Raw genomic sequence first — 13,813 nt, 5'->3', positions numbered from 1 at the left:
TAGCTATTATAAATATATGTAAGCAATGGTGGTTATGTTTTCTTGTCATCCACCAGTCACACGGGGCCGGAGCAGGTGTGTGTGTGTGTGTGTGTATCTATATATATATATATATATATATATATATATATATATATATATATATATATATATATATATATGACACGGTTGAGAGCCCCAACCACTTCAGTACCCTGAGGACAAGAACAGAGATGGACCTCAAAATGTTGGTCTCTTCATGTTTTAACCACTTGACGCAACTGATGGCCTGAGAGGATTTTATTGTACACAGTCATTGTGAAAGCTCAAGATCATACATTCTTGTATAATTGTTTTTGCTGTAATAATGTAGTTGACTGTAAATCACATATCTATGTAATTTATATTTGTACTAGAAACAGATATTGTATTTGTCCTGTGACATCCTTGGCATAGGCTGTATAAAATGTAAATATATTCTATTCTGTAATTTAATGGGTAATCTTTGGAACCAGGATCATCTTTTGATTGTGAAGGTTAAGTCCACAGCATGAACTAAGTGAGGAGAAAACTCTCGGTTCATTTCTTAAACATATTTTGATGCAAGTCATCTTTATGAGTTTAAGTTAGTGTGTTTATCATATTCCTCTTTATCACTGCATATTTTTCAAGAGTGTAAATAAGAAATAGTCACTTTGGTGTGCTGAGATCCAGTTTGTTCAGTATATTGATTGCATGTGACATGCCTAAAAGACACATTGCTGAGGGATGCTATAACTGCACAAAAATACCTGTGCAGCCATCTTAGTCCTGGTTAATTATTAATTTGTTTAAGTTTAATTAAATTTCTTTAAGTGAGTAGGTTATATAGTGTCATATTTATGCTGTTTCAATACTGACAATCTCAATCACATTGACTTCTATAGAACCAGTGTAAAAGTGGCAAAATAGGTACAACCATGAATAGAATGGGTGGAATCATAATGAAGGTGGTGTGTTGTGAGCTGGTCATAGCAAAATTGGAATGACACCATTATAGAAACAGAGCCAACTACAGGATACAGAAAATACAAATAATCAGCATATGTGATTTGGTCGAAACAGTAAATTGTCAACCAAACTAATGTAGGTATATTGTGTGTTTAGATTCTCACTAATGCACTAGGCACTTTCTTGGATGTGCAGAAGCATGTCTGTGAAGGTCCTTAGCAGTTTGGCTGTCCAGTGTGAAATTATAGTGGTGGTTATACTTGGTCTTGGAGGCTTGCAGCAACTTTCAGCAACATTTTGATTAATCCTCATTGATTCTTGCTTAATTTAACAGCCCTGTATCAACTGAAAAGTATATAATATTGGTTGGTGATGAATGAAATGGCAGCTGCTGTATGAAAGATCAGTCATCATTTACCAGTTGTCATCTTCATTCCTTGAAGCATCAAAGCTTTTTGTACAATCCTTGAGGTTGATTGATGACCAAGGCTTGATTTGTCTTGATGTTGTTATTCTGGGCTTTGGAACCATGTAGACTCATAGGTAGATGTCAGTGTTTTAGAGTAACATCTCCATCTTCAGGGCTGATTTGAATAATCTTGTTCAGAGTTTATTTAAAACTCTTATTGCTCACTCATAAGACTTAAGCTTGGTTGGCTATTCATAACAAGATTGTAAGAGCTTTTAGAAACAGTCATTCTCTGCAGATGGCAAAGTCTTGAAAGTTGTGAACCATGTTTTGTTGGAAGTTAGCCCATTGGCCCACCATTTAACTTTGTTTTTGCTTCAAGGGAGGAAAATAAATAACAAGTGTATGAAAATGAAGTTGTCAAAAAATACTTGATGCAGAAGAAGGATGAAGAAGTGAATGTTTTAGGATGTTTCATAATGAGGAACCTTGTGGTTTGTAAAGGGTTTTTAGTATTGTTAGGTTACAGAAATGAGGGAGGCTATTATGGGCTGGTCTGGCTGTATAATTATATTGTTTGTTACCTTTTATGTTTACTGTTGAAATAATTCTGATTTTGAACGTAAAACAGTTATATAAATTTTTCACTAACATTGGACATTTATCCACTTTACGTGAAAATGATTACCTGTAAAGCACTACCATGTGAAGCAAATGCCCTCTATGTTTGGTTCAATTGATATGATATCTCATCACTTTTCTTTCAGGAATGTTATCTTCAAGGATGTCATCCATATGGACTCTTCCAAGAGATAGTAAATAGTAACAAGTTGTAAAACATCAGTTCCCTGAACCTAGAGGCAGATTGTGAACCTTTCATCTAAGTCTCAGTTAAGCAAAAAGGTGGAGGACAGAAAAACAGGGAAAGATGATTCAACATATCAATATATTTTCCACCACTTTTCTACTAATGCATAAAATTAGTAAAAAATTAGTATTGTGAAATTATAGAAGTTTAAAATACTAAGCTTAGGTTTTGATAGAATGCTGTTTATGTGAATCTGCATCTTTAATTTATTATGAGTATTAAAATATCTAATTACATACATTTTAATTAAGTTCTGTAAATACACTGTGCTTTTAAGTTAGAAGACAACACAAAGTTTATAATCAGTTTAATATTATAGTCTCTATTATTAAATTGTTATACTGTTGCTGTGTGAGAAAGTCAGCTATGAAAGTGTTGCTGTCAGAAATTCTAGAAAGAGTTCATTGTGATGTACTCTTCAATTGAAACAACTTCTGTGTAGCAAGAGGAGCCAGCAATAGTGTGGGTCTCCATGTGCCATGAGCAATACCCATAGGGTGAGTACATTAAATAGAAGCAATATATCCTGGGAAACCTTATCATGCCTCCTTTCCTTAAACTTTTTCTTACATTAGAGATGCCTACAAAACTTACAGTTTAACAGTTATTTGCTTAATGATCTGTCTGTATATAGAATTTCTCTTGGTATAAAGCTCCAATGCATGAAAATTTACAATCATTACCTCAAATGTTCAAACTGCTGCAATTTTTATGTTTTGTCTCACAAAATATTGCCATACAAACTCTACAGTTGTTTTTATATCTATGGCGCTGCATATGCTAGGCTACAGAATTAAAGTGACTAGAAAATATAAACATTTTTTATGCATCTTTTTTAGAATATTTTGTTAACAGATGGTGGTATGTCCCTACGTCCTTACCTAAGAAGCTCATATGAGCATCACGTTGGAATTTTAGATGGTGAGGAATTAAACAATAGAAGGATGGGGTTACCTCCAGTGGCAAGACATCAAGTTTCATGACAAATCACCCATTATATAGATAAAATTATTGGAGGAGAATGGACACTTGCAGCTGCCACCACATTTTTGTCCCTCCTCCATTTTTTATTGGTGTTTAGTGGATTAATTACTTTGTTATTTTGTGTTCCTCCATTTCTTATGTGTTTACACCTTCTCATCCTTTTACTGAACATCATTGTTGAGTGGTTAGGTCTCCTGCTTTGTATTCAGTAGGCCCATGTTCATATCTTGGCTCCGACACCAACTATCTGGATTGAGGATTTTCATGGTTTTCCTAACTACCTCTTAAAATGCTAGGATAGTAACTTAAATTTGTTTCACCTGCTTCCATTCACCTCCTATCTAATTCATTTTTCCTAATTGTTCTATCATTTGATGATATACAATGTGGGGTATTGGTAGCACTGTTAAATAAACCACGAAGTGATAAACAAAAATAACCTCATAATGTTATCCAAATTATTTTATATTTCTAGGTATGTAAGGTGATCATTAGTTAAAAAATACATATTGAATAATTTTTGAAAACAAATTTTTAGGCACCTCCCATTGGAGTAAAAGTAGAGGTTATACAGTATTGGTTGCTTTATACTGATTATCATAGGCTTCAGTTAATACAATTTAAACCTTGTGTTGTGATGAAATCATGAATAAACATAAATTAAATTATCAAGGAAACTGAACGTGAAAAAAAAAGGGAATGCAGAGAGATGCGTGGTTTCCCTTTTGTCTTCTGTTATGTGGACAGTTGACATTTCAAACCAGCATTTTATGATTTTTTTTAATACAAATTCAGAATGTTTTATTCTTTCAGATTCGAAGTGGAAACAATAATATAAGTACGAATAATACAAGCACAGCTTCAGCAAATCCAAATTGTCAGGTGGAAACTGACAATAACAGAGACATTTGTGGTGAAGTGTTAGTTAAGAAGGTACAAGAAACCAGCATTTGCAATACGGGGACCGCAGGCAGTCTTATAACAAGAAGTGATGCTGGTGGTGGCACCACCAAACGAGGTCGAAACAGTCACGCCACCTCCTTAGCCTCAACAGGACATGGTTGCCGTAGGTCAACACATGAACCAACTCCCAGCCCAACTAGAAAGAGGAATTCGCTTGGAAGTACTGTTCGGAGTTTGTTTCAGTCACGGAATAAAGACAGGTTAGAGAACTTTTTCCTCTTTTTTATGTAGTAACACAGACATGTAGTGTGATTTCTCTTTTTGTAAGCAAATTACATTTTTAATGTGCGATACCATGTTCTCATGACAGTAAGTATGAAGATGGCTGTCTTCTGGGTTGTTGTGCTTTGTAAACTTGTAGAAGTTTACTAACATTTCAGAGGTGCTTGCTGCTGCTATTAATATTAGCTGCCCTAATGATGGAGGCAGCAAGGTCTGAAATGTTGGTAAATTTCTACCTGACTACACAGCACAACAATCCAGAAGACACTTTCAGCATTTTTTATATTCCAGAAACTTTTATTAAAATTATTGGAATATAGTCTACATTTAGGTTCATCCATTTTATAGCATAATCAGATTATTATATTTTAGCAACTGCTGTAACTGATGTGAAAATTATGTAGATTGATGAGTAAATATGGAATTACAGAAAAATATTGTTGAATCTAACATTCTTCTGTCAAGGTTAAATTCATATGTAGTTAAAATTAGGGTGAGGACCAACAGTGTTTATTTGAATGGAAAAGATCAACTACTGATAGATACTCTGCATTTGTCAGATACTGAAGAAGTAATGGAAGCATAATACTGTTTATAGACTTTTGTTCTGATTGAAGTATTGTATAGCATTCACATTGAATTTGTTATTCCCACGACACTTTTTAGGCTAATTGAAATGTGTCATGAAAATGTCAGATCTCAGCCTCTTATATTATAATTACATATTTATAATTTCTTGTAATTATACTGAATATCTAAGTATTTTCATATGATTTGTGCCGTAGAATTTATTATGCAGTGATGTCTTTAGGGAAGGTCAAGGCCTGAAAATGGGCCGAAGCACCAAAGATGATGATGGTGTCTTCTTATTTAGAATAGGAGATAGCTAAATATTGAAATAAAACAATTTTATGTGAAATGCAGTCTTTTATTATATAACATACATGCAAGTGTTGAGGAAAATTTTAGGAAGTAGTAGATAATAATTAAATAGGGAATAGAGAATATCATATAATTAGGAACTGTGTAAATTGTACTGCTCACCTAATACAGTTAAGAGTTATCAGTTCAGTAAGGTAATTATGTGCTGAGTGTGTATTCTATAATAATGAAAACAGTGGTCCATATAGATTTTTTGGAATCTTCTTACACTGCAGCCACTCTAAGATTGAGGAGATGAGAAACAGGATGCAGGGGTTGCAACTGGACTTATCTGGTTTGTGGCATGCTGTATTATTAGCATTGTTATACCTTTGGTTTATATTATAAGAGAGTTAATACCCATTCATATCCATAAGCATACCTACATATTCTCATACTTCGGGTCTCAATCACTGCAAATGTATGCAAAACCTTGGATAACTTGAATTGGTCTGTTCTGTAATTTTTGAGTGACATTGTGATATTGTATAGTTTGGTATATTTTCTTGGTGACAGGTAACATTTGGAGATCAATGTTAACTATTTTGATCACTTTTAGGCATATACATATATTGTTTTAATGGTTTAAGATTTAAAGAATCTAGTGCTTTAATTTACTGCTGTAGAAAAAGTAAAACACTGCTAAATTACGTAAGTGCTCTTCTTTCTAGATAATATGTACCTGTTGATCAAAGACTGTACTGTATTACATTCTGCATGATATATTTATTTTTCTGCAGAGTAACCTCTCAGGTAGTGACTTCATACTCTAGTCAAGCATCTACCAGTCACCGCACTCAAGACCGGAATTCTGCCAGTCTGTCTTGCTCATCTAGAAATCGACATAAGACCGGTACTCCATCCCCCACACCCTTACTTTCTGGTGGTGACAAAAAGGTGGGTACAAATTTATTTTCTCTTTTATCTCCCTAAAATTGATAGATAGGTCTCGGAACTTATTGCATTTTTATGCTTGATCACAGAAAATTAAATTGGATACCCAAATTTGAAGAATGTGTATTGTAAATGTAAGAAGTAACATGTTGTTCCAGAGCACAAAGTACTGGTTTGCACTGGAAGCTGATTGAACCCCTATTACAAATTTTGCTCTTTAGTTTTCTTTTTAAGGGGTTGCAGACTAATTAAAATATGTTTCACCCATCCATTTACAATGTGTTATGTATCAATGCTGTTCATAATCTGTGGTGGTGAATGGAAAGAGAGGATATTTACATTTTGCAGAAAATGTGTTAAAGTTGTGTGAGAAAGCTGGTGGAATTTTATATGGCATTTTCCCTTCCTATAATAGTGCCCAAACTAGTATGTTGGTAGCAGGGAGACTGGAAGTCTTATGTTGTCATCTGAGGTCATGTTTTAAATAAAGTAGGGGGTGAGAGTATGCCTAAGTATTTGAACTCGGACTTTGTTTAAATGTGACATAGTGTTATTGACTTAATTGCATCCAGTCCTGAGGAAGTGTACTCACATTGGTGTATCCAACATCAGGTGATTGCTACTAATTGCAGGAGTTCTGAGGTAAGTTAAAGTGGGGCTGAATGACAAAAAGAGATCTGTATGTAGGGTGACAGTTTTGCTTTCTCAGTTTGAATCATTATAATTAATTAACGCATTTGTGTTTATGTTTCAGACATCTTTGCCAGATTTTTCTGGCCGCATATCAGCACCAGTTTCCCGCTGTGGCTCAAGATCTGTATGTCCTAGTTCTCAGAATCTAATTGCTGATACTCAGGAAGTTCTACCTCTCATCATTAGCACCGTGGCATCAAACAAACAAAAAAGTAAATCCCACCAGCTTGACACCACCTCTACATCTGAAGTTCAGGAAAATACAATAGCTGATGAAATATCAAAGGAGGTATCAAGTATATTAACTCCAGGTGACAATTTAGCACAGGTGGCATCATCACCACCAGTGTGTGCAAATTCTGGATTAGTGAATAAGCAAGAAGTGTTACCACCTTCTGCTTCTGGTGTTACAGTCGGACCCTTCAAACTAGAGGCAAAGCTTCCAGAAATAGTTTCACGAAATCCTGTGAAAGCAAGTGATGTAGAAGAAGCTACTGGTGCTGCTCAGTTAGTGAAAGATACTTTAGATTGCGTAATTCAGTCATGTTTACCTACAGATGATGACGGTATTGTTGTGGTAGAGAGAATGGGTAGAGAGATTGTATCAGCAGGAACTGCATTGCTGACTGGTGGTAATGTATCAACTTCAGCAGTGGATGGAACCCTTGAGGATGATGATGATGAGGAGAAGGCAATTGGTGTTTCTCCAGATGGAAGGTTTCTTAAATTTGAGGAGGAGATTGGAAGAGGAAGTTTTAAGACCGTGTACCGAGGCCTTGACACACAGACTGGTGTTGCAGTCGCATGGTGTGAGTTACAGGTAAGAATATGCAATACAGTGAAACCTCGATGCATCGTTTTCGGCGGGGGTGGGAAATAAAAACGATGAATGCGGGAAAACGATAGATGCGGGAAAGCATTAAAAATTTAAAAAAAAACAATGTTTCTCTTTCAAAGTTACTTCTTTTTACCAAAAAAGTCTTTAGTGGACAACTGGTTTGTCGAAACTTTACGTTTTAGACCAAACAGAGCACTTTCCACGTTCAAAATGTTTTCCTCGTCATGTTCACTAATATTAAGCGCATAAAAGAACGACTTCACTTTCGCCAATGCAGCGTGTGCTTCGGCAAAACTCGGCAAAGCTTCGGGCTCGCATTCGTCTTCTTCCTCTTCCTCACCACTCCAACCCCCTTTGCGGACAATAACAGGAAGAATGGAAATACTATTACTGCCGAACTCAACGAAACGTAGCTGTAGAAGACCCTGAACCGCTGGAAACGAGATGAACCAGAAGAATGAAAAGTGCCGCCAGCCTTTCCTTTGTACTTGTAATAAAAGCATTTGTGAAGAAATTCACACTGCACATGCCATCTGGCATCGCTGGAACGAAATATGAGTGCACCCTAATTAAAATCGTAAAATTTCTGACAATGAGCACCTCCATTCACTCCAACTATCACCCCTGCACCGCTGACCCTCATTCCAAAAGTATGTGCTGGTTGGGCGATATAACAGGTTACCGCTACTGCGTATTCCAAAAACATTGTGCGTCTTTCGGTATTAATTTATCTCAAAACCCAGCATTTTAATTTCTCAGAAACGATCATTGCGGGAAAATTGTGGGCCGGGACTAAGATTTTTGAACGATCGATGCGATAAAACGATAGTTCGAGGAACGATAGAAGCGGGAAAATGTAACATTATTTTATATGGGATGTATTCGGGACCGAACAAAACGGACGATGCATCCGGGAAAACGATAGTTCCGGGAACGATGGATAGAGGTTTCACTGTATAAGAACAGTAAGGGTGTATATGGTCCCACATGGTCTGAGGCATCATGCTTCAGACCGGCGATATGGAATGCATGCTGGTTCAAGTCTCGGGGGAGAAGAAATTTTCTCATGAGCTTTCGACCAGTGTATGGGACTGGTGCCAATCCAGCATCGTGAGGAAATTGGGGAGCTACAATGGGTAGCGTAATACGGTCATGAAAACTAGCGATGGCTGGGGTTCGTCGTGCTGACCACATGTCACCCTATATCTGGTTGGATGATCGTTCATCTCTGCTTAGGCATGTGTTGGCTTTGGCTCTCTGGAGCTGTTATGTCACGGATTTAATTTTAAAGGGTGTATATGTACAAGCAAATGTGCTTGTATATGCGCATGCACACACGCATGCCTGACAGCATAGTGGACCTAACTATTCCTTGTCAGAAAACATGAAAATTATACAATGCCTCTAATTGGAAACTAATACAAAATGAGAATCAGCCAGTATATTTATTTTGTGTGTTAGAATGGTTTTGCATATACACACTATGAATTTATGCTTAAAGGTTGAGTTGTTTATTTTCTTAGACAGTCCTTTGGATACTGCTTACATATACATACCTAACCAGGCTTTCTTTATACAAGAAAGAAAACTGAATGCCTTAAATTGATGAGTGTCCTTCCATGTGGTAACAACTTGAGAATGACTGAACACATTACTATGTAATTTGATGTTGGGGAGTTTTATGAAAAATTACTAAGCCATTTAAATTTTGGTTGAAATAGGCCAAAAAAAATTGGAATTTTACATGAAGACCTACATACATTTCTTCACTTTGGTTGGGTGTCTATGTAATCATGGAGACAGGATCTAAAATTTGATCTTGGACCTTGTGAATGGCTAAAATTTCAAAATTTAAAGTGGGTTTATTAGCTAGAAACCACTAGAGAAAAAATATATATTGTGTTAATTTTTTGTTGAATTTTTAATTTGTTATACTAGTATGATCAGCATAGAGAGTAGTTTGAAGATTATATTTATAGTGGGCGCAGTGTCATTAATATATACTAAAACAAAGGAGAGAACCATATTGGTTTAGTCAGTCATTTATTAATGAAATGGAAGTAATGTTTTCTGATGTGTCTCATCTTTGTAGGAGAAGAAATTGAATAAGACTGAACGATTGAGATTCCGAGAAGAGGCAGAGATGCTAAAAGGCTTACAACATCCAAACATTGTCCGCTTCTATGACTATTGGGAGGTGACTTTGACAAAAAGGAAGTACATTGTTCTTGTTACTGAGCTCATGACATCTGGAACACTCAAAACGTATGTACAGATTTACGAGTCCTATTTTTTTAACCTGTCACTACAAGAACATTTGTATCAAAAACTGATATTTCACTCAGGTGTTCTAATTTAGATCCTAAATATATACTTTTAGTATAGTTAATTTGATTGTATTTAAGCAATAAAGAGTTCCGAGTAAACATATATAACCATGTTTCAATGCATGTAGCGCCGGTTTGACCTTATTAATGATTTGAAAAATAATAAATAGTAGTGTTGCTGTGGATGTTATTGACCCCAATTTTGATTGTTGGTGAAATGACTCTGTTTATGTTTGTAATTTTGTATTTTGCCCTGCTGAGAATGCTGAACACTCAAGGAAATGTGAAAATAACATTCTTAAATCTTTTCCAGTTACCTAAGGAGATTTAAGAAAATCAATCCTAAGGTTTTGAAGTCGTGGTGTCGACAAATCCTAAAGGGTTTAAGCTTCCTGCATTCAAGAACCCCACCAATTATACACCGTGATCTGAAATGTGACAATATCTTCATTACGGGAACAACAGGCAGTGTCAAGATTGGTGATCTTGGTCTTGCAACTCTTAAAAACAGGTCGTTTGCTAAATCTGTGATAGGTGAGTTATAAACTTCTTGCCCTTATCAGAGTCATTGCTGGGATTTTAATTAGTAATTTGTGGAATAGAATGTTGTAAGATTTTAAGGAATTAATAAATATGAAATTTAAGTTATCTCTGTTCCTGAACATTTTGGCTTATAGATACATAATTGGTGCCAAGATAAAACTCCATGCATTTATATACATGACATCAGATGGAGGGAAATGGTTAGCTTCACAGTCAACAACAAATTTTGTTCTCTGTATGGAGTATGTTATGTGGAGGTTTCAATTCTGAAAATTTAATGTAATGTGTATTTTCAGGATCTAAGCATTTCTGTTGTACTTGGAGGTCTTGATTACAGAAATGTTTACAAGGTAGTCTTATTGTGTAATGTAATGGGTATACAGTTAGAAATACTTTTGTTTCTTAGAAGTGCTTCTATATAGGATAGTTTCTTATTAATATCTTGATACAATTTTAAAAGTATATGATGTATTATTTTTAGGAACTCCAGAATTTATGGCTCCAGAGATGTATGAAGAACACTATGATGAGAGTGTGGACGTGTACGCATTTGGGATGTGCATGTTGGAGATGGCCACATCAGAGTATCCATACTCAGAATGCACAGGACCTGCCCAGATTTACAAAAAAGTTATCAGTGTAAGTTCTACATAAAAACTTAGCTTCCATATTTTTCACTGTTTTGTTCTCTCTGTAAGCAAGGGTGCCAGTGTTTGAGAACTTTAAATGACTGAATGTTTTACATCCAATTCAGTAATTGGAGGAAGTATTTCTTCAGCAAGCTATTTAAGCAGGAAGTTAGGAGAGACACCCTTGCAGCCAAAAGGCTTTGAAGAGACTATATTTGGACTGGATGTCATAAGTGGGTCTGTTCTGTATTCAGGAGAGCATGGTTTCAAAATTCAGTCTTCATACTTGGTATCGTAACTAAGATTTATTGTTCTTTTCCTCATTTCCACCAGAAAATGCCAGGATAGTATCTTAAATTAGCGTATGACTGCCTTCTTCTATATCCTTTTTAATTTATTAATCACTGTATCCCTTAACACCAAGGTAAATGTTTCAAAATATCTGAAATGGTAAATCAGAGTATAAAAAGTAGTGAATACAAAATTCTGCATGGGGTTGAACAGTGTGACAGGTTGCACCACTAGTGATAGTCTGAGTTTGCTGTTTCCCCAGCTTCCCTTTGTTTTGGCAAAAAATTGGTTTGGAGATGCTCAGGTTTTAATTTTTGAGGCACTATGTATTATGCATAGTGTGTATTTTAAAAATTGATCTTCCAGCACTACCAGTCTAGGAAGTATAACAAGTGATTAACAGCTGTTTGGCACTACTCTTTGTCTAAATTGACATAATTGATTGATGTCTGGTGGAAAAAGTGGTTAAATATAAAAATTACTCATATTGTGTGAGAATGCAGTAAGAAATGTGATTAGTAAGGCCAGATATTGGTGCTACTAGCATTCTCATGCACTACACTCTGTTCTGATAAACTGCCCATAAAAGTATTGACATGCAGATCTTCCACATTTTCTGTTGTCGGTAACCTCTCTGCTCCAACAGAACGTGACTTGATCCATGATATTTCTGAGTCTGTGGCATGCAGTAGCTAGAGGTTGGTAGCAGCATGTTTGCTGTTTATGATGGTTAATCATAGGAATAGTTGCAGAAAAAAATGGTCATATTTGTAGTTTTATTTTCTGAAAGGAGTCTTATAGAATGAAAATGACATTACTCTGCTAAGACCTTTTATGCACTATGAATGTTACCCATGGTTTTTAAGAGTATGTAATGTTTTAATATTTTTTCTTTTCAGGGAGTAAAACCAATGAGCTATGAGAAAGTAGAAAACCCAGAAATTAAAGATATTATTGAACACTGTATAAGGCCTAGGAAAGAAGACAGGTGAGGTCCATATGTTGGTTCTATGTTTGCTCTGAAAACTTAGGTGAGGTTGGAAAGGATAAAGCTGGCAATGTGAGCTAAAAGAGGGAGTAAAATTTTCATGTACATCAGCCTTATTTTTTTTGTGTTCACAGGCCTGGCGTAAAGGATTTGTTGGTTCATGAGTTCTTTGCTGAAGATCTGGGATTGAGGTTAGAGATTATATCACGAGAAGAGGCGATAGCTTCTGCTTCAGCAAAGGTGGAGTTCAGGCTGCGAGTATTAGACCCAAAGAAACGCAGCAACAAGCACAAAGAAAATGAAGCCATTCAGTTTGAGTTTGACATTCAGGCAGATAATGCAGAAGAAGTGGCTAGTGAAATGGCAAGTTATTGTAAAATTTAAGTATTCTGTAGTACTGCATGTTAAGTGTTGGTTGCAATTTATTTTCATGTTTATTTGTGCTTCAATTAGCAGTTTTGCCCATAGCTCAGACTGTATTGTGTCAACATATGTCATGGCTGAATTAAGTTCTGATTATGGCTGAGATATAAGTAATGTAATAAATGAACGTTTATTCCTATTTTTCATTCCATTTTGCCATTTCAATAAAATTAGTTTGAAAAATATTAATTTTGTGCTGTTGTGTTCCCCAATCTTTTTTTTTTTTTTTTTCGTCTTTATTTGGAAGATGATTATATTGAATGCAAGATTTACTGGACTAGGACTGCAGGTTGTTTTCCTGTCTTTTCCTACATTATAAAGGACACTATAAGATTATATATGATGATCAGGTAATATTCTTGATATAAGAGATTCAAGGTTTTCATGACAGTGAAAATGTAGAATTTGGTCTTTTGGGTTGTGACACTAGTCTTGTAGGTTACCAGTGTTTTGGAATACTGCATTACCTACATCTTCAGTGTGTAACCCATTAATTTTTTTGTTCTTCTAATTTAATATCATTATAAATAATTACAGGCAAAGTCTGGACTCATAATGGAAGATGATGCCAGAGCTGTAGCCAAAATGTTAAAAAATAGTATTTCAACTTTGACTAAAGAGAGGGAGGATCGGAAACATCTGGAACGCGAGGTAGATGTTGTAGTAGGTATGTTGATCCCACATGTAAGGACTAGATGTATGAACTTTTGGAACGAGTGACAGCTGTGGTCAGCAATAAAAACATACTTAAATTGTGTAACATTATTAATTAGTACTGTGTGGTTCCAAGTACTTGTACAGCAAATTCTGTACAATTAGTTTGAGTTTATGACAGAGCCGTATCTCTTATA

At 35.5% G+C, this 13,813-nt stretch overlaps 1 protein-coding gene and 1 long non-coding RNA gene across 9 annotated transcripts in view; one reads left to right on the top strand and one right to left on the bottom strand.

Moving 5' to 3' along the window:
• Positions 1-13,813, top strand: part of LOC110831361 (Wnk kinase) — a 52,498-nt gene that overhangs the window by 2,424 nt on the left and 36,261 nt on the right. For all 8 annotated transcript variants that reach the window (XM_022067264.2, XM_087355607.1, XM_087355606.1 and 5 more), the window contains exons 2-11: positions 2,146-2,743; positions 4,044-4,393; positions 6,077-6,233; positions 6,985-7,743; positions 9,854-10,026; positions 10,402-10,622; positions 11,113-11,270; positions 12,451-12,539; positions 12,674-12,902; positions 13,500-13,629. In XM_022067264.2, the coding sequence (XP_021922956.2) occupies positions 2,726-2,743; positions 4,044-4,393; positions 6,077-6,233; positions 6,985-7,743; positions 9,854-10,026; positions 10,402-10,622; positions 11,113-11,270; positions 12,451-12,539; positions 12,674-12,902; positions 13,500-13,629 (2,284 nt within the window). In that variant the 5' untranslated portion in view covers positions 2,146-2,725. The remainder of the gene's footprint in view (positions 1-2,145; positions 2,744-4,043; positions 4,394-6,076; positions 6,234-6,984; positions 7,744-9,853; positions 10,027-10,401; positions 10,623-11,112; positions 11,271-12,450; positions 12,540-12,673; positions 12,903-13,499; positions 13,630-13,813) is intronic.
• The window catches only part of LOC147872633 (uncharacterized), a 421,094-nt gene continuing 415,061 nt past the window's right edge, over positions 7,781-13,813 (bottom strand). The window contains exon 2 of the long non-coding RNA XR_015537031.1: positions 7,781-8,361. This is a non-coding gene — a long non-coding RNA (uncharacterized LOC147872633). The remainder of the gene's footprint in view (positions 8,362-13,813) is intronic.

The sequence above is a fragment of the Zootermopsis nevadensis genome, unplaced genomic scaffold (genome assembly GCF_977971745.1).
Source record: "Zootermopsis nevadensis isolate Lab colony 2312 unplaced genomic scaffold, Znev_1.0 Znev_ptg000025l, whole genome shotgun sequence".
In the NCBI taxonomy this organism is placed as follows: Eukaryota; Metazoa; Arthropoda; class Insecta; order Blattodea; family Termopsidae; genus Zootermopsis; species Zootermopsis nevadensis.
This window is presented reverse-complemented; position numbering and strand designations above follow the sequence as displayed.